The sequence below is a fragment of the Pseudopodoces humilis genome, chromosome 17 (assembly GCF_049639895.1).
Source record: "Pseudopodoces humilis isolate 2021_Gansu_Grassland_sample_001 chromosome 17, ASM4963989v1, whole genome shotgun sequence".
NCBI classification, from domain to species: Eukaryota; Metazoa; Chordata; class Aves; order Passeriformes; family Paridae; genus Pseudopodoces; species Pseudopodoces humilis.
This window is the reverse complement of record NC_142216.1, coordinates 11,481,476-11,507,934: the sequence shown is the minus strand read 5'-3', so window position 1 is coordinate 11,507,934 and position 26,459 is coordinate 11,481,476. Positions and strand designations below refer to the sequence as shown.

General features: G+C 39.2%; 1 protein-coding gene across 3 annotated transcripts in view; it reads right to left on the bottom strand.

The window, feature by feature from the left end:
* Positions 1-1,871, bottom strand: part of GABRA1 (gamma-aminobutyric acid type A receptor subunit alpha1) — a 43,434-nt gene extending 41,563 nt beyond the window's left edge. Inside the window, exon 1 of one of the 3 annotated variants that reach the window (XM_005523474.2) lies at positions 1,708-1,871. In XM_005523474.2, coding sequence (XP_005523531.2) covers positions 1,708-1,765 — 58 coding nt within the window. In that variant the 5' untranslated portion in view covers positions 1,766-1,871. Of the gene's footprint in view, positions 1-1,025; positions 1,159-1,504; positions 1,627-1,707 lie in introns of those variants that run through there. The other 2 variants (XM_088063599.1, XM_088063600.1) reach the window with 2 other exon arrangements.
* Between the last annotated feature and the right edge of the window lie 24,588 nt (positions 1,872-26,459).

Sequence of the window (26,459 nt, the reverse complement as noted above, 5' to 3'; positions counted from 1 at the left end):
TTTGAGTAAAAAGTAACACAACTCAAAAAGTTTTTTCTGCTTTCTAATAAACCATAAAATAAAAAGTTAGCTGATATTTGTGGAATCTGTTGCAGATTCAACTAATTGTCCAGGAGATGTTGCAGGTCCCTTTACATATCAATTCAATGTGTCCCAGAATACAGTCGATTTTTAGGATTCATTACATAAATAAGGTTAACAAATATGAATCCTGTGTTTTCCCCCAACAGTGAATTGGAGGAGTTTTTAGGTGCCCGAGAAAATGAAGCACTGTACATAGAAATGTTGTAGCTATAAATAAAGCTCCCCCAATTCACTGCACACGCTCAGTCACAATTTAAATCAATAAAATACCACTACAAAGCGGTATGTAAGCAATGAGATATAATTAATGTGTTTATAGCCAAATGATCAGCAGATATTCATTGAGTGGGGCTGAGCTAATCTAACTGGACAGGAAGGAGCTGGATGTGGCAGGAAAGTGTGGATAAAGATCTTCAGGGACAAGACTGCATCTTAACTTGCCCTGTAATCAGCCCCTTTAGAAAGGGAAAGACAACATCTGTGGCTTCAAAAATCACCTTCTCCCGGTCCTGCCAACTTCTGCCTTTGCAAAAGGCTCCTCGGGATGAAGAACAGAAAGTGAATTATTCTGAACTATTTTGATCTGTTGAGCTCCACGCTCGCCCCCCTTCTCCCAACACCACCCCCTGCATCGATAAACCCATAAACCCATCCAGGCACAATAAATCCCGAAGAAGGAAAGTTTCTTGCAGCTGGAAAAAGCAAATATTAATAAAGACTGAATCAGCGTTAAAGCCCAGCAGACCCCGGCCTCCCCCACCCGCACCGCCTGAGAAACCAGCGCCGGTTCTCCCATTCAAAATGGGAGCAAGAGCCACGCTTCTGGGAGCGTTTCAGCAGCGCCCACTAAAAAAAAAAAAAAAAAAAAAAAAAAAGGGGGGGGTGGAATTAAAAACAAAATCGGGGGCAAAAAGGGGGCATTTTGATGCATTTTGACTCACGGTGAGAGATCTGCTCCTCTCTGAGGCTCAAATCAAGACTTGTTTTCCTCCCGGCATTTCAACTTTGCATCCCCCTGCCGGAGCAGCCACCCCTCCCACCGCGCCCGCGGGAGGGAAAAACCCGAACCCAAACAACACTCATCTGCGAGAGAACGGCGGAAATCGGTCCGCAATAAAAAATAAATAAATAACATCATTGACAATGCCCATCGATCGCTGCGGATTTTCAAGCTGGAGGGATAGAGGGGAAAAAAAAAAAAATCACCCCGATCCGGCGGTACCTGCGGAAAGAGAGGAGAGGAGAGGAGAGAGGAGCCGCCCGCGCGCCTGGACGCGGTGCCCGCAGCCGGGAGCGCCCGGAGGGGTGCGGGCGTGCGTCCGTGTGTGTCCGTGTGTCTGTCCGTGTGTCTGTCCGTGTGTCTGTCCGTGTGTGTCCGTGTGTGCCCGCGTGCGCGGCCGGGGGTGCGAGCCGCCCTTACCGAGCCCTGGGGCGCGGGTCCGCGGCGCCGCTGCCCGGCGCTGCCCTGCCGGGTGTCCGCCCGCCGGCGCGGAGGCTGCGCGGCTCCGGCTCCGCCGCTCACTCCGCCTCGGCCATCGCCGCCGCTGCTCCGCTCCTCCGGGCACCCAAATTTCTCTTCCCAATATTCCGACCGCCGCTATACAACAAAAGCTTTCTCTTTACCAAGACAGTAGTAATACGTCCCAGGGTAAACCGGATGTGAAATAGGCTGTGACTTCATGCCAGAGAGATTTTATTTTAGAAAGGAAGGTGGTACCAAGCTCTCATCTAGAGACCAATCCGCCCATTTTTTATATGCAGCACAATTTAACTTCCAGTGCTCTCGCCCTAATCCCTTTCTCTCTGGCTGCAGACTCAAATCCTTCTACAATCTGCAGCATTATTATTACTGGGGGGGAGGCTGCGCGGCCGGGGGAGGCTGCGCTGAGCATCTTTAGACACTTGCAGTTTACAAAACAGTCTATTTTAAGGGTCGCACATTAAAAATATAACCGATCTGCGTTCGTGTTCAACCTTTGATCGAGAATTTAGTCTCAGCATAAATATGAATGAAGGCTGGCCAGAGGTGTAGAGGATGCAGCCCTACGCGCGTGTGCCTATAGACCGTGTGTACCTATAGGGACCTGGCGGCAGAGCACGGCTGCAACCAGACGGGGACAGAGATGCTGTGCAATGCTAATTAAACGCAGGTAACACGCATTTTGGGCGAGACCCGTAGGAAATCTGTTCCAGGAGCAGGCGGCTCTCCCCCACTTCCACACGCCGGGCAGGTGCCACTTTTGCCCGGCACGGTCCCGGGGCTCAGCTGAGGGCTGCCTGCCCACTGTCCCGCTATCCCTCGGGGTCCCCCGGACACCGAAGCCGGGACATTCCCGGCCCCGGCAGAGCCCGGGGAGCGCCCGGCTCGGTACCGCGGCGGGGATGGGGGGGGCTTCAGCCGCCCCGCGGGCACGGGCGGTGGCCCTGCCCTGCCCTGCCCTGCCCTGCCCCACCCGCCGTCACCCAGGGGCACAGTCCTGCCCCACAAGAACGTCACTTTAACCCCTATCCAGACCTCCCCCCCTCAGACAGGAGCGAGCCGGGCGAGCGCGGCGGACGGCTGCACTTCTGCGGAGAAAGCAGGAGAAAGTTGGATGCATCAGGTCCGGAGAGGTGTCGGTGTGCGGGGAACGCAGGCAGCGCTCACCTGCCCGGCACAGGTTATCGTGCCTTTAGCTCGAGGCGCCTTTCACCAGCTCCAAGCCCTCTGCAAACACACCAGACACTGCTGCCACCAGCACAGCATGGTCACCTGTCCTTTCTCTGGTTAATGTAAAGATAAAATGAAGTCCTTCTTCAAAGCATCTCTTCCTTATAATGCACAACCAGCATCTCTGGGATGAAAAAAAAATTCCTTATATCATATGCACCTACTGGATTTGAAATACCATCTGCTTTCCCTCTTCTCCACCCAACGCCATCACTGATTCAGTTTCTCTTCCCTCCTATGATGCTGCTCCAAGGGAGATCGAAATCCATGTATCTTGTCAGAGATAACCTGAATTGCTATCTTATATTACAGTTAAGCTATCTTTTGCAAGCTTTATCCAGATTTTTAAATTAAATATTGCACATTCTTTGCATCCTCATGAAATGCATGATCTGTTTGTCTGTGTAACAGCACAAGAAGGTTTGCATTTGACCCAAGAAACCAATGACATTCATAGCTGAAGCTGGCAATAACTTCCAAGGTGGCAGTCATTTTGGATAAGTGCCTGATATAACAGTCTAAACACTGCAATGATTTTCCTAAGCACAAGGAAAATTGAAATTTTGTTTATCAAAGTCCTCTAGTGCACCAAGTTACCCAGTCATTACGATCAGCACTGAATAGCCACAGGTTATTTTAAAGGCTTACAATGGACTTTTTGCTTAGTTTCTTGGCATTTCCAATACAGCTTATCTCATTTTGACTCAAGGCTGTTAGCAGTGTACAGAAAAGTAGGGAACAGAAAAACCTACCCACTTCCCAAGGAAATTATAAGGAGTGACTTTTCAAAGCACTATTGCATAGACACAGTCTATGTGGTTAGAGGGATTTTTTTCAAATATGCAATGTTTGCACCTTCATTTGCCTTTAGCTAACACAATTTACCATGTTTTTGTTATTGTACTAATGCACAAGAGAACTTTGCTTGAGCAACAAGTAAACTGAGATCCTCACCTGAGTTTACAAAAACACCACAATGGATTTTTATTAAAGTACATGGACATTTTGTGGCTGTAAAACCACTGAGATTCCTGTCAATAAGGCATTAATTAAGTCATTACAATGACCTTAAACTACTTTTTCTAGATTAATAAAATATGTTTACAAAAATAAATAATTATTCAATTGTCAACATAGCTTTTCATTTTCATTTCAGCGTATTTAATTTTTTCCTTCATAACTCATGAATAAAGAGGTTGTAAGTTTACTCTTTGTGTGTGTCTGTGATAGGTAGCTGGACAGAAAGATAGGCTGAAAAGCAGGTGATTGAATGGACAGGGATTCATGTACCTCTGAGTACACTAATGTAACCCTAAAATCTGGAGCAACTGAAAAGCTGAAGCAGTTCCAGAGCCCATGAGACATAGCCCTGCATCCTATAGTTTTCTTGACTTATTTAATTAGTATAGAAACAATGGCAACTGGTTTTAGTTTACTAAAATTTCAAGGGTTACACATGATATTCTTTGCCTTTTTGCCTCCATGGACACAATTGGTGTGTGCCAAAGGATTATATGTTTTCCTGAGTTCTCACTGAGTGAAAATATTGACCTAAAATTGGAAGTTGCTCATTCTTTCTCTAATTCGCATCTGCTCAGAAAGTAGGACATGGCTGAGATTCCTGTCCGTCAGTGCTCACATGTAACCCAGATTTTATCTTTTCCTTTCAAAAGCTGTTATTGCACTTATCATGTCATTCCATAGTAAATGCTAAAAATATTCGGATGTAATCAAACAAATAGGCTGGTTTATGATGGATTGTGTTATCAAAACAACTGCTTAAAAAAATAAAATACAAATTGTCATTACCAGCAAAAAATGCTCTTTTGAAGGAAAAAAGCTAAGTGTCTTGCAATTCTTACTTTTTCCCTTTTCCATCTGAATTCCACTGACCTAATCCAAACATAAATAAGGGTAATACACTTATCAAACAAGTCCATCTGTGGATTTCAGGCACTTAACTTAAGAGAATATCTTTGAAAATCTCAAGCTATATATAGGAATGTGCATAGTACCAGTGAGCCTTAGGGTCATATGATTTCATCCTTGAACAAATTGTTCAAATGAGAAAGGAAAGATGCCTTTGAACATAGGTCTCCAGGTAACTCAGTATTAGGTGATGTGCATATCTGCAGTTTTACAGTCACATCTGGAAAAGGAAGATGTCAGGCAGATGTTTTTTTCCAGCCATCTTTATGACTCCATAAAGTTTTCAAAAAGAGTTTGTCTTTCATGTTACATGGGAATGTAGAACTATATCTTTTAAAAACAATATTATTAAATATAAACAGTCAGCCAAAGCAAGCCTGGCACAGCTCTGTGCAATGCTTTGAACCCTAATGTTAGTGTAAGTGATTAGTAGCAGTGAAGTTAAACCAATTGAATCCTAATGTGGTAAAATATATTTATTAAATGATGGATTAAAATTGACATAGCAAAAGATTTTCAGTGTAGTTAGAACTATTTTTACTTCTAAGTTTCTAGTAAGCACTTTTTGAAGTCTTGCCTATTCCTTTCATATATATACATATACATATATATAGTATTTAAATAGGTCACCTGGAAAGAATAATTTTTTCAGTCTTTAGCTTTCTATCGTATTTTAATTTGAGTAGGAAAAATATACATGTGTTTTATTTTAGTTTAGGAATATATAAAACAACTGAAATTCCACAGCAGAATGCTTTGACACAATGTGTCCTGAATAGCCAAGGGATTTGAATAAAGCAAATGAAACTCAGAGATTTACTGGCATACAGCAGATCAGATGAAGAATTAGAACAGAAAGACCATCTGCTCCAAAGCTTTGAGCTCTGTTATTTACAAGTCCTGCTAGTGTGATTGAATGGAAATATTTTGTAAAATATATGACTCCAATTTGATTTCTATTTTAATGTGTTTCAGTAATATATCAAAGCACAGTTGTTAACCCTGTAGTATACATACCAAAGTTCAGTGGCTTAACTTTTTTTCCCCCTTTAATTTACAGCCACAGTAGAGAAAACGGGACATATACTTGTCACTTAGTGGTGGATTTTTGTTTTGTTTTGGTAAAAGGCAAGTGATGATATATTAAAAAAAATAAGTCTCTTTATGCCTCTTTTATTTTAAAATAAGGTTCTATTCATCATCTCTTTCATCTTAAAAAAATTAGGAGATAGAGAAAAAAGAGTAGAAACTTTCAGGGACATGCAACTGAAATCTTCATGAAACAAGTTGCACTATTTTCAAAGTCAGTCTCACTTACAATGTCTGTTAAAGACATATGACTGTTCTTTCTAGAACTGTGTTGAAAACTGGAAGTAGCACTTCTTTGAACCCATTATCTATTAAAAATGGAATAACGAGATAAAATAGCTGATGTCCAGAAACTTAGAGATGATGATTGTCTCTTGAGTTTTAAAGTCTTTAAGTACACTATTTCAAACAGAAAACCCAGTTACTGATAAATTTCTCAGATTTTCTAATCCTCAGAGGCAACAATTAATTATGCCTTGCCATGCTGTTGCCAAACATCACCATAAAGTTTAATCTGTAAAGCCAAAAATTGAGGATTTTTTCCTAAACAATAACAGGATTTCTTGTTTGATTTCAGAAAGGAAGAATGGGATATTAATCTATTTTCTAAAAAAAACCCATTGTGGAATTTATAAAAACCACCAAAAAGAACAAAGGTCACAGCTGGGAGCTTTTGGGGATTACAGAAGACTTGTAAATCCAGTGGTGATCATTGATGAGATCTTTGTCAGGAGGCTTTTCCTCCAACAGCTGGATTTATCTGCAGAGGAATACCAGCAGCATATGGGGTTATCTCCTGCACTCCCACTGCTGCTGCTGAGGGGAAGTCTTGGCTAGAGATCTGCAGTCTTCTGGAGCTTTCATGGTACAACATCAGCTGTCCTTAAAAAACAAGGCATCTCTCCCCACAGAGAGCAGTGAGTGGACTCCTAGCATCATGGTGTGTCAATCAGTTATACTTCAAAAATAGGTAAATAATTTTGTGGCTTACTGTACTTCCTGCTCTGCAGATAAAAGAAAAGATTTGTTTAGGACTCAGAATGATGACTTGCAGCTTGATATACTTAATGACAGCTCATGTTCCTATGGACCAATGAACTCACCTGAATCTTCATATTTTCTTAAGTAAAATTTTGCTCTGTAATGATGATTTTTCCTAAAGTTGGATAACACAAAATTCTATGAAAGGAGAAGCTCTAGATTTTTCAAAAATCTTGAAGGTCTACACTTCTTTCCTTTAAAAAAATTTTCAAACCATACCATGTTTAGTGCATTAAGAAGCCCTTGATACTGATTATTTGAAGATAAGGAAAAATAGTGTCTATGAAATGAATGTGAGTAAACTGAAATAAATATTTACAGAAATAAGAAACAATAAAATATATTTTAAAAAAAATTAACGAAAAATCATTAAGAAAAACTTCACCTATCCTTCTGTAAATACTTGCCTTTGATTGAATTGAAAGATGTAGTCAGAATATCTCAATCTATATTTAGATAGATGCTTAAAACATGTCCAAATCCATCCCTTTTCAGCCAAATATTTCAGAATCCACTTAAGGCCATGGGTCATAAATATTCTTAAACTTAAATGTGTCCCTGTAGGCTGAATTTTGCTGCTTTGCTGCTTTGCAAGCCAAATACCGTGCTAATTTCTCAGGTGACCTTAGACACATTTACTTTCTCTCCTTGCCTTGGTGCCTTTATCTGGACTGAGAAGATTGCAGCTTGTGAAGTTCAATTAGCCCAAATGCCTGTAGATTTCAGTGGGTGCAGTGTTAAACTGGAACTTTCCCGCAAATATGGTTTAGAAGTCACAGAAGTTTGTGAATCAAAGGTAACGCACACATTGCCTTGTCAGGTGCTGCATCCCACCCTAGTCAGAGACACAGTGTTTGACTCAGCCATTCCTCCTACTCCAGCACCTTCCTCACTTCCTAGAGATGGTGACAAGGAGACTCATCAGATGATTTTTTTTCTTCCAGTTGGGAGCACCATATGCTTCCTGGCTGCTGATGTCACTGCATGGAGCTCTGCTGGTGCAGCTGCAGTGTGCTGCCAGAGCTCCCCTGCATGCACCGTCCTGTTCTAGAGGTCCAAGGCTGTTGTAGAAACAGCCACGTGAATATTTAAGTGATATTCACATTTTCAAATTTAATTTTTGCATGACCTGCTTAAGTGCTAAAAATCCAAGTGTAGTGAGGGATAGCAAATGGAGATGGGGAGTACACTGGGGCAATTAACAAAGAGATGTAATTATATGATTTTTAGCTTAGCTTTTTCATTCATCTCTTTTTCAGTCCTTATCCAAAAGATAATTCTTCTTCATTCTCCTCCTATTTTAAAATTATTTATGTTTAGATTTATACCTACTGAAATTCCATGGGTAAAACCTGTGTAATTTTTCCAGAGCAGCTGTGCTGGGGAATTGAAGCTGCAGGTGTTAGTGGCAGACATTTACAGGCAATAGAAGAGCAAGGTATGGTAGATAGAAGCTTTTCTTCTGCCCAGGGCTCCTTTGTTTCTCCTCAGTTGCCCTCTAAGGTGGGTTTCTCCTGATTTATTTTCTGGTTTGTGTTGTTTGTTTTTGCTGTTACAAATTAAATAATGATTTTTATGTTTTGAATTTCCTTGCAGAGCCCCTGGTGTGTGGAAGCTTGACATGGTGTTAGGCAGAAGTGAAATTTTGATGTTAGCTAGAGAGCTGCTTGATGAACTTTTAATTTTTTTTTTCTTGTTCATTGAACCACACTGATTCAACTACTATTCCTATTCCATCTATTTAATTCATAGAAAAATACCTCACAGTTGTATTTATATGACAAGCTCTGCAACATCAAATCTGCATTTGACATAGTTTGCATGGATGCTTATATTATACTAGGAAATTATTATTTTCATCCAGAAGCAGACAAAAAAATCACTGGGCTATAGAGTCAAAACCCCAAACAATTGAAAATCAGTATTTTTTGGACATTATTAATGAATGTAAATATTAGTTGGAATTTAAACTGTTTTATAATGTAATTCTGCCCTTTATTCTAAGGGAGAGCTCTACCAATACAATTTCTGAAGGTCTCTGATAATCCAAGATGATCCAAGTGATATTTTTGAATGCAACCAATAGTTTTTCACTGTTGAATAGTATCAGCAGTTTTGTAGGTGTAAGGATTAGCTGCCCAGTACGTGTAACCAGCCCAGCCAAGCTGAGTTTAGCTGAGTTTTACTTAATTTGGTCCCTGCCCACCACCCTGTTCAAACAAACTGGGAGCTGATATAAGCAGGGAGGCTTGCTCAGGTAATATGTGAGGTGGCAGCCAAATTCATATGGAGTCACGTCCAGCATCTTCACTTGCTGCTTTCATAAAAAGTCTAATATTTACCAAGTCTTTGCTGCAGGGATATTGGTGTGCATTTTTACCTTTTTTGAGATTCCATGTCCCAGTATTAATTTGGTTCTTATTTAGAATTTAAACTGTTGCTAACGAAAATTAGGAAATGTGTCTGCATAGAAACAGAGCCTCCTAGGTCAGCATTGGTTCCCTAAAAATGGTTATTGAGCCTTTTGTCTTTTTTACCTGCTGCCAATCAGGAGCAAGGCAATCAGAATTTGAGGAATGTTTGGGCTATTGAGGAATATTTGGGAGGGAAGTCACTTTTCACTTGTGTTCTGCTGTGGGGAAAAGAGGTCTGTATTTTTGGGAGTAACTTGCTGGCATGGTCCACAGAACCATCCTCTTGATTGCCATGGTCTATTCTTAGTAAAGAGAATGAGATTGCACAGGCTTTGGACAAATCAATGTAATTATTAACAGTATTTCAGAGACTGACAAAAAAATTATTGTGACTTTCTCACTTTGTGCTAAGGTAACTGCTAAAGCAGTAAGTTGCTCATTTTCAAAGTAAAACTGTTTTGCAGGTTATTGAAGGCAGGGTTCATCTCACCTATCTTCAGCTGTGACTAATTAAAACCTTAAAAGCCTCATGTAGACACCATTTGTAGTGGACAAAAGATGAGATGTACTCTCACAATACCAATAAACATTTAGCTAAAACTTAGTTGTTAAACTTAATAAATGTAATAAAAGTCTGTAAAGTCAGACCTATAAAATATTGCTTCTGTTTTATTGCAACTTTGGTGGGTTGCACTTTTTACACTTTTTAATTTTGTGTCTCCTCAATTGAGAATTTGAGGACAAATATGCAATACAACGTTTTGATACTGAGCAATGTGTGATGATGCCATGACAATTTCCTCTGATTTTTCAGGACAAAACCCCCAAACAATATTGGTGTATAGCATCTCTTGTCAAGAGTGGAAATACGTTCCTCCTTCAAAACTATAAAAACTGTCATTCACTAACATATGCAATTCAAACAATAATTTGAGACACCTAAATGTTGAAATTACTTAAGGCTGAATCATATGACAATTGGCATGTGACATTTTTCTTACAGAAATTCTGTGACAAAACCTTCAGCTCCTCTGTAGTGGTGTCATGAATTTCTCTGATCAGCTGGGGATGCCAATGGCCCCGTGACTGCAAAACTGCTGGAATTTTCTTTAGTATGCAGAGTGGTTTGCTTTAGTAATTAAGTTATACCAAGGTATGCTTTGCCTTGGATGCTAAAGAAAGAGACTAGAGGTTCTTTTCTGGAGACAGTAATACAAACTGATCAAGTGGGACAGCAAACCAGCACATGCCTGTAAATAAAACTGTTCAGTCAACAGAATTGTAGTTACTCTAATTTCCTAACGCTTGATCCTTGGCAGACAGAAACTAGAAAAGGCTCAGCATTGGACTATTCCTCTCCCCAGAAAGAAAAAAAACAGAACAGAGAAGTTAAGGAAGTCTCATGAAGGCAAAAAATTCGCTATCACAAAATATCTGCTGTAAAATATAAGTTCTGTCAAAATGGCAAATTTTGTTGTAATTTAGGAGAATCAGCCAGAAGGTGCTTAAGGAAATAATTCTGCCTATAATTTATATTTTTCTACCCATTTTTTCTTCAAAGAAAAGAATATTTACTCTTCACACTTTTACCTCCATGTTTTTTCTGTGAACTTTTTGTTCATTTGAACTTTTGTTCAACTTTTTGTTGTTTTATCTTTCTATTGACCTTGCAATTAAGTAACACAGAAAAAAAGTATCAGTTACCCAAGCAACTCAGTCATTTTACCCTGGTTTTGAAACATGTATTCATCAAGCATAATAATTTCTACTGTCTAAAGTTAAAACTTCTTTTCCATTAATATATTTCTGTAGAAACATACAGGGAGCAGGTAATAGATTGTAGGTCAGTTTTTTCCATTAAATCTCAAAGGTTTTTATTTTCTAGGTAGCAGAGCAAGAATACACATATTTTACAAGCTCTTACAATCTAAATGATGGAAAATAATTAAGATCAGAATATGCTTCTAAGATAGCCTTTTTTATCAATCCCTTATATAAATTTATGGATTTATGTTAGTGTTTTATTTGTATCTTGTGGCCTTTTGAAGCAAATGTGGCTATTCCTATTCCTTGCAGTTTGGCTCAAATTAGGGAAGAGTGTCAGAACATGAAAATTCAAATCATTGCAAATTAAGCACAATGGTGATATCTCCAGGTGTGTATCTGATGGGGTCATATTAAGCCTACAGGGCCAGACTAGAAGTCACCCTCTCAAAATTCATAAAGGTTGGGTAATGATCCACAGCTGTTTTGCTCTGGATACCTCAATTTACTGGTTTATGGTACACATTAATGCAAAGCCAGCCTATGAGATTTAGATATTCATCATAAATTTCATTTTATATTAATTCACCTTACCTTTTAACATGTGTTTGAGGCTGATGTTACAAATTTTAGACATCCATGTCCCCAACACTCAGAATTCTTTTGGGGGCAGATCTGCATGTATCAGTTTATGTGGTTATGTCAACCATGAGTTTCTCTGATTTATAATGTTGCATCTATGCTTCTAACATCATATTGAGCTCCTCCTTTGCTTTTTCTGTTTTGATTATTTTTTGTTTGTTTTGTTTTGTTTTTCCCTTCTCATCTCTGCAAGAATAGGCCTTGGCTGTGTGGAATAGTCAGTGTTTTCTGCATTATCAGATTTGCATATTGTCCTGCAAAGGATTTTCAGTGGGATCCTCGTATCAGTCCCATTTTCCTTCCCTGCTCTATGCTGGCATTTTCATGTGTATTATTAGAAGAAATTAGGTCAACCATGAAAACTAACTGAGCAAGTACAGTTGAGTAGTTTAGGCAAGAGTCCTTTAATTTCTTGGGGTTTGATTGTTTTTAGATATCAAAAACTATATTTTACAAACTCGGACTGCCTTGAAAATTATTTAAACCAGCAAAGTGAAATACTCAGAATGGTTGGCTCATCCTCTCTAGCAGGTCAAGGAATGTAATCACGTAGCCCATCCTGCACCTCACTCCCATTTCCCTTGAGAGACAGACCTGCCAGTTCCCTCTGTCACAGCAGGACTGGAGAAACAGGATTATGGAGAGCATCATGTGGAGTCATGTGGGGTGACTGGAAGGAGCCAAAATCAATATCTCCAGTCATTATCATTGTGTCAGGAGGTAATGAGGATCTGGGTATATATTCAACAGCAGAATAAAGAACTTTAAATATGGCTTCAACAGTATACAGTATTATCAGAATTAAAATACAAAGCAATCTTTGAAAGCTAGGAAATTACCTAGCTTTTTCTTTATCAACATTTATGCATCTAATTAAAAATTATTTGTGTGATTTAGAATGCCATCCCCCTGTGAGCTATTCCATCATGTTCTAATGAGAGTTGTGAGGGAGGAGAAGTTTGGATTTCCTTAACTTTCATTGATGTCATTAGAAATATAAAGAAAATACTTTGGTTTTTTGAATAAAACAACCCCACACAGCAACTTCAGCACCTGAAATTAAATATCTCTTTAGACCTGGTTAACAAATGTTATACAAATACCCATTCTTAAGCCTGTTAGCAGTGACACTGAATGCACCAAGACAGCCTGCTGCATATTCCTGTACTTTTTTAAATAGAAGCTCGACATTTTAAAAAGGTTTCTCTGGTGTTTGGTGTAGGATTTTGCTTTGAGAGCCATCTCCCCTCCAATCCATTGACAGAACTTTATATCAATGATTTCTCTTACTGCTGGGGAAATCATTAAAATGTCAACTACTGCAAGAAAAAAAAATTAAAATTAGAAAAAAAACATTAATGTCTATTTTAATGTTTATATAGGAAGCACCAGCCTTTTCAATACTGTGACTGAGCTTAATTAAACAATTTAAACTTAGAAAAAGTACAACATAGTTTACTCCTCAGTAAATTAATGTACAAGTCAATGTAAGACCTGTTCTCAAAAGAAATCTGCTAATGACACTCTTTAGTAGAACAGTTCATTAAAATGAGCTTGACCTCCACAAGATTTTATAGAGTGATATGCTGCAAACAGGAGATGCCTCACCAACCCCTCTTCATACATTTGAAACCTAATCAAAGCAAACATTTAGTGAAAAACAATCTTGGATTGACACAAAGCTCAAGTGGGAATTTCCATGTGTAATGTGGCAGGAGATGTTTTATGCATAAAACTTCTTTAACTGTACCTTCTAGACTATTTAGTGTACGTGGGTGCACTTAGAGAAAAATATTTACTAGTACAAAGTCAGTGTAAAATAGCAGGTGCCAAAAGCACAGGATTAGCAGCCTAGTTTTGAGAGGCCTTTGGTGAAGAAACACAGGTTATATGGTTTCAAAACTCTCAGCCTCTTTTCAAAGTTTTGATTTATTCAAAATATTATACAAAATTAGAAAAAGTAGGTAAACTAAATATAATTGCTGTTATATAGTGAACAATACTGCTCTCAACAATGAAAGGAAAATAATTCTGTTTGGAAAAATGTGAGCTAAAACTGGATCATAACATAGAATATTATTTACCCAACCAGATTTTTACTGAGTTTTAAAGAGAGACCGTTTTTATAATTAAGATGAATGAATGCATTTATTTCAGTATACCAAGTCAACACCTTTAGAGCAACTTCTTCGACAGAAAAAATTTTTAAAGACCACTGCAATGAAGAATGACTGACAATATGGAGCAGCACAGAAGGGACCTCATTATTTTTTTCCAGGAGGAAGAAATTGGAAAGCTAAAGCTCTCAGAGGGCAAGAGTCAGCCAATATAACAAGGAAGTTCTTATCAGACTGTGTCTGTTCATCTACTGTATAGCAACCACTGCAGTTGAAATTCAAGTTAGAGTTGTCTGCAGGTACTGTAAAGAAATGTGAAATATGTTTGTGAGATGTCCAATCCTCACAAAATTATCTGTTAAAGAATTCAACATAAAAATGCAAAGATGCAGACAGAGCTGTCCTGATAATGAGTAAGAAGGAAATGCTTTTTGACTATAAGGTGTTCTTGTTTGATGGCAATGATGGCATCATGGTAAGAATTAAATACCAATATCAGATTGCTCTTATGTCACTCATACAGTAGGAATAATTTGGAAGGCTTTTTTATGCTGTAGTTTGGAAGATGTGCTTTACAGTAGGTAGTGAAGCTATAAAGCAATAGCAAAGATTCAGAACTGAACAGGCATTTCAGGTAATTCTACTCAATTTGCATTAAAATTTAGCCAAAAAAAAAAAAAAAAAAAAAAAGGAAACAAACCACCACAGAACAAAGTTTATGTTGAAGCTCTTTAAATTTCCTGGAAAATATGCTGTATTTTTCCATTATTATAACCACATAAGAGAGTTTTTCCAGTGAAGTGATAGGGACAGGCAATTCAAAGAAATGCACAACAGGCAAGCTCCCTTCAGCTTGCCTTAACATAGGTTTACTGCTGTGGAGGAAGAAATATTAAACCAATGAAAACTATAATTTTTAAAAGATCCTGAAAGGTGAATTGTCATCCTTTCTGACCTTCAAATATAGTATCTACATGTATTCTCTACTCCTTGATAGTTCTATCAGATTATTGTAGTGTAGAACAATCCCATACAAAAGGGGTGGTTTGTGCCCAACCAGCACTGACAGAAAGTTTTATTTCAGTTTTCCTTGCCTCACCACCAGGAAGCCTTGGCCCCAGCATGGCCTGTGCAGAAGCATTTGTGCTTCAGCAAGGGAGCAGGATTTTCTATCCCTAAGCTGGTCACAATTGCAAAAACAACTTGTGACACCCAAGAGTGTCCATGCATTGACATCTATGTTTCAAGTGTGTAATCCTGGGACATAAACTTGCTAAGTGAAAGAAATTTTGTAGTATAAAGTATACCAAGAAAAATAAAGACAAGGGATTGCACAGAAAAAAATCAGCAGAAGTGTACCACTACAGGAGAAGCAAGATGTGAAATGCACTCCTGATGCAGCTACTGCTCCTTTGAAAATATTGGATACCACATGTGCTTCTGAATTAAGCTGAGAATAAATCTAAGCAGGAAAACACCTTATAGATCTTGCTGTAACAAAATGTGGAGAAATGAAAGTCAAAGCTATGAAACACTGTCAAATTTGTATTGGAAAAAAAATATTTAAGCACTATTAATGGGTCTGGTTTTAAACTTTGCATCCATTATTTTTAGAAGCCAGAATGTTTGTTAAATTCCTCTATAGAAATTGCACTTTAAAAGAGCATTAACATGATGTAATTTTAATACATGCATTATATGCTCAATTCCTAGTCTTAATCTCCCAGCACCATTCTTCAGCTATTAATATGTTTAGTTAAATAACTTCTTATACAAGCCTAGAGATGTAGTGGCTGTATGCCATGGATGAATTATGGAAGCAATTTAATATCCTAAACATTTATTTATGTTGTGACATTTTTCAGAATTTGCAGTTGTTTGCTTAGAATAGAAACTACTCACAAATCAGCAAGTAAATCAAGGTTTCTGAAATCCAATGTCATGGCATATGATAATTGATGTTTAGCATTACAAAAGATCAAGACCTCATTCTTGGCCTGGTATTGATGGTGTAACTATAGTTGCACTTGTATCTTATGCCCTAGGTTACTATGGATCTCTCTAAATCAAAGCTCAGAGAGTAAGTTTGATTTATCTTGGATGCTCATTAGGCATAAAATGGGTACGAACTTGCTCTTAATGAATGCAGTTGTAAGTGTCATTTCTGCTTTTATGTGCATTTCCAAAGTCTTGACTTGCTATTCACAGGAATTAATGTATTGACTTGCTGGGGATATTGACACTTGTCTTGCTGCCACTTCAAAGCACCTCTCAAGGCTCTTCAGTAGCTGCAGGCATGAGCAGATAGATAACTAACCTTCCCAGGAAAAATGTATCTGTGTTTTAGGAGCAGGTTTTCAGCTTTTGTCATTGGTTTGGGGCTTTTTTGTTAGACTATCAAGAGAAGTATAAAAACACCTGCACTCAAAATACTCTAATTTTCAGCTTCTCCAGGATTTCAAGTCATACCTCATAAACAAGACAAGCTCCAGCATTGAGTCAATCCTTGCTTTTTCCAGCAAAATTATTATCCTGCATCTACACTTTACAAACACAGCTTTTGACCAAACACCTAATAAAATAAATCAAAAAGGAAATACATGAGTTTATAAAACAAATTCTTTATAATCTACATTTATTCTTTTTTAAAAAAATTAAAAAATAATCTCTTCATTTTATTCTTCCTGTTAGTACCAAGAGATCTGCTAACAATCACATCCAGTCAAAAAAGTTAGTAGGCAGAAAAAAGCACAAGAACAGACAGAAAATGTGAAACTTTGTTCCTATTCCTTTCCCTTGTATAATCACATATTTACACCAGCCAAACCCTTTTTTTTTCCTGTGGTTTTTTTTTTTGTGTGTGTGTGACTGTTCTATTTCTCACAAGTTCAAGGAAGAAGATTCTTCACATACAACATGAGACACACAACTGTCAATACCAGTTATTTGTGTGTCAAGATAAAAAACTGGTATGGATTGTCAAGCTAGTTAATGGTCTCATTTTTTTATCTTCACAAAGAAAACTCACATTATGAAAATAATATGGATGAGATTTCAATAAGTAGGGAATAATGTCAGCTTTCTTCCCTTGTTAAAATTTAAGGACCAGGTATCTGATCTTATTCTTTGACAAGACTAATTTCTAATTGCCATTAGAAAGCCAAAAAAACACTGTGTAAAACTGAATCATGTGTCTCTGGACCTGGAATTCTATTTTCAGGAGTTTGTGTTCCTGATGGGATTATGACCAGATTAATTGAAAAGTGTGTGTGCACTCAAAGAATTCTTACAACAATTACTTAACAATTCTGATAACATTTTTTTTAGCTCAAGAACATTCAGCAAAGAAAACTAAGTCTTTGCATATAAAATGGAAAGAACTTTGAAGGTTCAAACTATACCAAAAAACAAGATTAAAACCCAACAAGATTAGAAATTTGTGCCAAAAAAAATTGATATGTTTTATGGGAGGGAGGGAGGGAGGGAGGGAGTGGTGGGAGTGGTGGGTGGACAGGGGAAGAGTGACAGGGTTAGGTGGAAGAATTTCAACCAATGATGTTTCCTTGCTCCCCCCATCTGTTCTTTTTGGTGGTGAGGGTCCCTCCCTGCCATTGCCAAAGATATAGAATCCAATGTATTTATACATGTTGGGCCAGGTGGGAATGCCCAGGTGTCTCCCTTGCAGGGGCCAGTTTGACACTGTCCCTTGCAACACTGAGGATCTGCTGCATCTCTGGTGCAGGGTCTGGGACCCCTTTGGGGGGGCCTTTGATGGGCCATGACACCCCCTCTGCTGTCCTTCACATGGATGTGGCTTTTTCCCTGGGTGAAGAGGTACAGCTGGGCTGTGCAGCACAGCAGAGGATGGGTGTTCACTGCCTCTCACCAGAGGCTTTTCCAAGACCCACCCAAAACCCCTCCTCACCCCACTCTGTGAGGGTCTGTGCAAGCCTGGCAGCTGATAGCCCTGGGGTCTCCACCCTGAAAGTGCTAAGCCTGTGCTATTCTTCCCCCAGCTCTGACTTGTTACTTTACCTTATTTTCATCAGCAAGTGGTGAAGGCCTACTCAAGATGTGGTATTCTCTGAAGATTTTGTGTTACTGTTTTGAAAGTCCTTAATGAAAATGTTTAAGTCATAAACTCTAATATTTCAGTCTCTGACAATGCAGGAGGTATTCCTGATGTGGCTGAGAAGCTAACACAGCTGGTTGCAGTTGCAGTTATGTGATGACTTTAAAATGACATAGCTCCCTCTTTCCAGGGGCTCAAGCATGGGACATTTTGAAGGACATAGCCTACACTAGGATCAGGCAGCACTCTGAGAACTATTTCACACTTTAATGAATTCTGAAGTGTATCCTTAGCTTTTGCATCCCCAAGAGTCTTAATACTGTAACATCAGGGATCTAAGGGGAGCATTCTTTTCCTAAGCAGCTCACTGCCTTATGCCCAGGGCCATGTTTCTTGTTTGAAATTTGGCAGTGGTGGGCATATTCTGAGATCCTTTGTGTAAGGATAAAAATATAGTTCCAGATTTAATGTCAGTATCATATTTCCAATATTTCTTTCTCTATCTAACTTTAAGCAATGCACTAATACCAGGCTTTTGTGAAAAATTCTATTCTCTATAGGGTTGTTCTTTTCCTGACCTGCTTAGACATATTCACAGGGAAACCAGGTTTTCTGGGCATATGGTAAAATTCGTATTAAAAAAAAAAAATATCCATCCTCCCCCAAGCAAACTAAAACCCCAGTGCCTAAAGATGAGGCCCAGACCTCCTTAGTGTTCTGGTAGTAGATGCCCCCAGCGATGTTGCAGTGTGTTTCTTTTTAATGGTTATTGCCCCGGTTGATGGTTTGGTCCAAATTATACCCTCCCACCCCACACTGTCAATCTACCCTGAGTCTCCTGTCAATCCTACCTTATGCTTGGAATTCCACTTTGGAAATCCCCTAAATTTAGATATTTTATTTGTCCATGTGACCTAATTTCCCCCCCTATCTCCCTCACTGGATGAAGATTTTGTGAACCCTGCCTTTTACCCTCCCCAGGATATCTCTGATCAGCTGATGCTTTGTACCCTCCCTTTGAACCACCTCCCTGTTTCAGCTGCTGCACACTCACATTTTCTGTCTTTTGCCCCCAAGATTCCCCAGAGCAATAAATCCTCTGTTATCCCATGCAAAAGACCTCCCTCTGTCCTTGTCTCCTCAGAGCACAGACTGACAGCCAAAAGCCATAGAGTGAGTGCTCCAGTCACACCTCGGGTCATCCTGCTCTGGGCTGTGACCCACTCCTGGAGCAGGTGAAGTGATAGAGCCAGGTAAGACAGAAGTGATAGAGCCAGGTAAGACAGATGTGATAGAGCCAGATAAAACAGAAGTGATAGAGCCAGGTAAGACAGAAGTGATAGAGCCAGGTAAGACAGAAGTGATAGAGCCAGATAAAACAGAAGTGATAGAGCCAGATAAAACAGAAATGATAGAGCCAGGTAAGACAGAAGTGATAGAGCCAGATAAAACAGAAGTGATAGAGCCAGGTAAGACAGATGTGATAGAGCCAGGTAAGACAGAAGTGATAGAGCCAGATAAAACAGAAATGATAGAGCCAGGTAAGACAGAAGTGATAGAGCCAGGTAAGACAGAAGTGATAGAGCCAGATAAAACAGAAATTATCAAGCCAGATAAAACAGAAGTGATAGAGCCAGACAAGCTCCAGCCCATGCATTACAGCAATGCTGGGGCTTTCCAGCCTTATCTCAGAGATGCTGTTGACAAAACATTTAATGTAATACCTCTAAGTCTTGAAAACTTTCCAACCAATTAGGTCACCAACACAAGTGAAACCGAGAGGAAAAATGTTCACTGATGTCAAAGGCAGAAAGATTTGGCTGATTTATTTTTAACCTGCTTAAAATATGAAGTCCTCCAAGAGTATGTGTGAGGGCACTGTAATGTAATTGAATCCACTTTGAGGAGAAGATATTGGTAACAACGGTGCTGGGAAGAGATTTTCATATTCGAAAGGATATTTTAAAAAAAGGTTTTCATTTTTAAGTCTTTTAGACCTTCCAGTGAAGAATACTTGTATACACTGGCTAAATATACTGCAGAAATTGTAGCAGGTCTGGATATGACTGTGTAAACTGAATACCAAAAGTAGCCTATAGACATGCTTTAAGCAGACTATCAAGATTGCTACTTTATTTAGGGTCTGTTAGAGCCTTTTATGTCTATTAGACATAAAAACTGAAATAAAATGTAATGCATATTTTTGACAGGGTAAATGTTTAAATGTATCAGAAATTCTCCATTATTGTTGAAGTTCCATAAACATCATAAAAAAAGGTCTTGCATGTGTCATTATAAACGATTCTGTTTTTAAACTTAAAATTTAATGATGTTTTACATTAACATCTTACAGCATAAAAGCAAAAAAACAATATTAAGTGGAAAAATACCCTTTAAGATAGTTAAACCCACATTTTTACTAATATATTCTGTTTGTAGATGTTGTGGTTTGACACAGGCACCCACAAAAGCCACTTGCTCACCCTTCCCTGCCACAGCTGGGCAGAGGAGAGAAAATGGAGTTAAATAAAGGGTTCATGAGTTCAAGACACAGAGAAACATGTCAAGGGCAAAAAAGGCTCAGCTTAGAGGTACAAAGAGAATTTATTACTAAGTGAATCAGGGGAGGTTAATGAGAAGTAAAATAAGCTCTTTAAATGCCTTTCTTTCCCCCCTCCTTCCCCCCAACAGTGCAGGACGACAGGGGATGGGGGTTTTGGTCAGTTTGTCACTCAAGATTTTCTTCTGCTGCTCTGGGAGAGGAGTCCTTCCCCTCTGAGTTCGTGGAGTCCCTCCCATGGGAAACAATTCTCTGCAAACTTCTCCAGCGTGGCTCCACTCTCCCAAGCAGCAGCCATACCACACCTGCTGCAAATGTGAACTCCCCCCACGGGCAGACAGTCCTCCCAAAACTGCTGTGACCTGGGTTTCTCTTTCCACGGGGTGCATCCTCCACAGACGGCTGCTCCGGCCTGGAAGCAAGGGCCCCTCTCTCCACTGGGGCTTCCACTGATCACAGCCTCCTCCAGCACCCACCTGCTCCAGCATGGGCACCTCTGCCACAGGCTGCAGGTGGATTTTCTGGATCCCCATGGGCTGAGAGTGAATCTCTGTATCCCCCATGGATCCCCATGGGCTGCAGGGGCACAGCTGTTTTCACCATGGGCTTCACCACAGCCTGCAGAGGAATCTGGGCTCTGGCCCCTGGAGCACCTCCTTCCCCTCCTTCTCCACTGACCTTGGTGTCTCCATGTTGTTTCCCTCACATGTTCTCATCTCCTCCTCATCTCTGGCTAGAAATAAAACTGTGTGCATCCACTTTGTTTTGATTTTCTTCTCAAATAAGTTATCACAGAGGCCTTACCAACCTCTCCCATTGTCCCAGCTTTGGCCAGCAGCGTGTCCATCTTCAGAGCCATCAGAGATTGGCTCTGCTGGACATGGTGGAAGCTTCCAGCAGCTCCTCACAGCAGCTCCGTGGCCCCCTGCTACCAAAAAGCAGGCCATGCAAAACCAACACAGTAGAAAAAATCGTTCAGGTGTGGTTTTAAGAGGTTTTAAGAAAACTTGGCATTTAGTTTAAACAAAGTCTCTATTATCTCTGAATTACTTTAATGTTTTCTCAGAATTAATAAAATGTCATTAAATTTTATTTTCATTATCCATCTTTTTATGTCATATTCATGTAAAAATTCAAGGCGATATTCTGATATCAGAGTGATTTTTATCACTCTATCCCTTGAGGTTTCTTAGGGGGTTTACTCCAGGGATGGTGGCATAATAAATTTACTGGGGTCCCAGCTAAGAGTTCATAGGTTGTAGTAGAGATAATATACTTTAAAAGAGGCTAATTACAATGAGGAAATGTTAGGAAAAAAAATATTTCTTGTATTTTTGCTTACATTTCAGTGCTGAATAACATTATTAAAATACAATAAGGTGTGACCAAGTATTTTCAGAACAGATTAATTCTTGTACCAGAGTAATGTTGTTCAAAATAAAAGAAAAAGTCTTGCAGATATTAATATCATTGGTCTAATCACACAATTAAAGAGGCTGAAATGCATATGGGTTTTTCAGGATGAGATGCAAATGACATAATAAACAGATTGAAATTGGGCTGTCTATAATTAAACCAAAACAGAAGTCTTTAAGTGCTTCCCATTTTTAGTCAATGGCCAGGTAGAAGTGTTCAATTTGGGTAAAAAATACTTATTGCTTGATTATCTGATTATAGAGTAAGATAATTAGAGACTGATGAATGATTTATTAGTTCTCTTAAAATATATACCATCACTTCCATTTTAGCTTCTACTCCTGTTCACTTGCTGAGCTAAGTATAGATTTGAAGGTCTGAGGGCTTTGCCAGAGATTGTATTATCTATATTTATAACAATTTAAAAAATATATCAGTCAGTACTTTAAAAGGTGTTTTTCATTAAGCTTGTATTCTTTTTTCTGCCAGTCTCATTCCTATTCTGTGCTCAGCATAATAAAGTCTGAGCACCTGTGAGCGGTGAAGTAACAAACACCTACGGTGTCTCGCTGTTTTCCATCTGCTCCTGCTGTAACTCCAGCTGTGCTGGCTGGGACAGCAAAGCAGGCCCTGGAGGGGGCAGAGCCTTCTTCTGTTCCTGGGTTTCTTGGAGGCTGGGTTGGATTCAGCACTGTGCAGTCAGCCTGGAGATGTCCACTCTCTCACCTCCAGACTGAGCTGGGACTGGGAGTGGGTCAGAAAGTGAAATCTTTCCAAACCAAGCATCAGTATAGCCACACTCTCCTTTGGCCTTCAGCCCAAAGTATATAACATAAAGTATGTAAATAGTCCCAGTTAATTCAGAGGAGCTGACACTTAAGTATTTTACCAAATTGAAGCATCAGTCTGGATCTCTTGTCTTTGATTATCTTGCATTGTTTCTGTTTATGTAATAGATATTTTTAATTTCTTAACTCTTCTATACAGTAGCAAAGATAAATGGCAAATATAAAATTCATAGGGATTGTGTAAAGGATTTTAAATATTTCAAATTGTAGTTAAGATCTAACAGAATATAATCCATACTCTATGACAAAGTAAGAAATGGCTATTTCTGCTGGGATGAAATTTTAGTAGCTCAAATCCAGTTGTGTCATTGCGTGAAATCATAGAATCTGTTGTACCACTGTGCATAAAAAATTATATTTAGAATTTTCTTGGTCAGTATCTTTCTTTGAAGTAGATGTGGACCTGCATGTGCACAGAATCACAGAATCACTGGGGTTGGAAGGAACCTCTGGAGATTGTCCAGTCCAAGGGAGGGTGACCCAGAGCAGGTGACAAAGGAACTCACCCAGGTGGGTTTTGAATCTCCAGAGATGAGACATTCAAAGCACATACATATCTCTAAATGTAGCAGTAGAAATGTGTATATGTTGGCCTCATTTAATATTTTTTGTTAATTGAAAGCATATGAATATCTGTTCTGTAGCCATGATTACTGAACAATAAAAATAATTATTATACATTAAGAGTAATAGCTACAACTTTAGTTATCTTTAACAAGAAAGCCTTGGCTGCAGAGCCTAATTGTAAAGTCTCAGTGTAAGAAAACAGTATAACAACCTCTGATATGTTAAAGTCAACATTAGTTTTGAACCCATCCAGAAACCATGGTTTGTATGGTGAAATCTAAAGGGATTTATCAAATTATTTTGGCACTTGAAGATTCTTAATTAAGACATAAAGACAAAACAGAGCCAATAAATTTCCTCTTATTATTTTTTCCAAGTAACATCCCAAAGGAATACTTGAAGCCTGCTCTAATGTCATACATAGCCATTAGATCAGCTATATCTTCTGTCCTGATTTTGAAATCAGGGCACAAAGCTGTTTCCCAGGGCTGACCTTTGCTGGCAGACCCCAGAGCCCACTCACAGGGGGTGCCTGGTCTGTGCTGGAGCCACAGCAGCAGAGTGGGGGCACAGGACAGGTGCCCCAGCCTGGGGTAACACCTCCATAAACAGGCAGAGGGACTGGATTCAACTTCACAGGAGTTAATGGAGAGGGTCTAAAAATGTCCTCCTGACTCTGAATACATTGCACAGGGAGAGGAATAACAGGGAATCTATTTTGCTGAGAACCGCTTTATTTTAAGCATATTTTAAGGAGAAGGCAAAGCCACTTAGCAGACCAGCTCTCACGGAGTGCCCTTGCTGGAAATGTTTCTGCTTTTCAGAAGGGGATGCTGTGCATGCTAATATGCTGGTGCAGGGCTCAGCTGGGGGAGCTGGGTAAAGTGGAAGAGTAAAGACCTTGTAGGGAGGTTATCCTCATTCAGGAACAAGTCCTCTGAAAATACCTGCCATTTGAGGCAGCCTGATACACTGCAAGAGATTTTCTCTCCAGAAGCCTCTCCCTAAGCTCCAGGGAAAAGTAATTTCTAGCAGGGATGATGAAGCAGTATCCAACAAAGGGAGTGCTCTCTTGGAGACCAGGAAATCAATCCTGCCTTGGGTTTGGTGGTGGCATTCTAAGGAAGGCTGGTAGAGCCCCCGAGAGCCCTGTGGCAGAGCTGGTGCTGGTGTGCAGTGTCTGGGAGCTGGGCTGGAGGATCTGAATGGAGCTGGTGCCTGCTCACACATACAGGGAATTCTGTTTCTCTCTTAGGTATTTAAATTCACTTGGCAGTCTAAGCACATGAGTTCTTTCTGAAAGAGGTTTACTGCTGAAGGTTATGCTGTGCTTTTCATTAAGTCACAGAGTTTTAAATGTTAGAGTTCTGGATAGTAAAACTACAAGTAATTTCTACTGACCACGGTCCACTAGAAACTGTTAACTGGGTTCTTTTTTAGGTAGGGATAGTTTATTGCAGCTCTGCTAATCTGCTCTGCAGACAGGAAAAAGTGTTGCAGCATCTTGATTTCTTTTCTACGTATCAAATATATTCTACCTCACCTATTTTTTTTTATCTTATTTTATATTAGAATGGAAGCACAGTCTTTAATCACCCATCTCAGTTGTCAAACATCTCTGCCTGGAGTGAGAGAGAACAGTGAAAGCTGTGAATGGCATTATGGCAAATATGCTGTAGGCATTGTTTTAAGATGGAGGCCATTTTGACAAGTAAGAATATATTTTTGTACAGTGTTTATAATTAATTTTCATTCATTTTTTAATATGTTCTTCCTGTACAGTATCAGCCTAATCTCCGCTGAAATACATAAAGTAAGGGAAATGACAATTTCCACATTAACCTCAGGAAAACAAGTGTTGGTACTAAAATGCATTTCCATTTTAATTTTATTTGAGAGCTATGATTTTTGTGAATAACATTTCTCTTTACTCCAAAAAGATATTAAAGCAATAAGGAAAATGGAATAGTGAATTGGAAAATTAGTCACCTCTAAGAATAAAACTTCCCTTTGAAAATGGGAATGTTAATTATTAATTGCCTCCAGATACTGTGTCCCAGAGCTTCTATGAGTTTTTCTTTACTTGATTATATACATTTTTGACTGATTAACCAATTTTTTTTACTCTTCTGAGTCATAAATTAAGGCACCTGCTGATTAAAGTAGAATTTATCAAGTGCAGGACAGCCTCTTGTGACAAAGCAGTTTAAAGAGCAGAGAAATAGCAGGAACTGTTGCATTTAAAATTTCTGAAAACAGAGTTCAGAGGAATTTCTTCTGTCTCTCACACATACCTTTACTGAAGACTGAAAAATCAGTCGGATTTCCTTTTGCAGTTCCTCTGTTTTTGTTTAAAGAAACTGAAGATAAAAAGAAGATTTTTTTCATTCTACCTCAAGTTGTTTGAGGCTCTCTTAATTTTCTATTTGATATTGTCCTGCCCTGCAAGCAACATCCTTTATTCCAGCTGAAAAGGACAGCACTGATGTTTTCACAGCTGCATTAAGCACCACAATGGGCTATGCATGACCACAAGAGTTGTTTCCAGGTAACTGAAGCTTGTGCTGCAGGAATGCTGATGGAAGTGGATGTGCTCAGCTCCCTCTTTGCTTTGCATATGAAACTTCTCTGCTTTATGCCCCAAGTCTGGCTCATAATTTAGGTAGTAGGTTGTAAAGTACTGAAAACATTAAAGGCACTACTCTGTGGGCTTGTGCTGGTCTCTGAGAATGTTTTAGTAGGAATCAAATGAAGCAAATATAAAAGAAATTCTACATGGTTTTGTTTCTTTTTCTTTCTAGATTTTCACATATATTGTGATTTTATCCTGGAATTAAAGATTTCTTCAGGTCTGTACCTAATTCAGTAGCTGATGGCTGCCAAAAAATGTGCTTGTAAAAAGGGAAAATATGTGAGATTGACCCCCTCCATAACCTGTGCCTTGAGTTTGTGAAATTCAGAGTGGTAGCATTTTCGGGCTTTTCAGGGTCGACTGGCTGGCCCTGTCATTGGCAGAAAGGAACTCTGTTAAGAGATTTGGGGAAAGATTTAGTTACTACTCAGTTTATAGCAGCTCATGTCAGGACCATATCAGTCAGGGTTGGCTCAATAGATTGTGGAAGCTGGAGAAGATCTGACATAATACTGTCCCAAATCAACCTTAGACAGCTGAAAATCATAAAGAAAGGATTCTCACTAGGGACAGA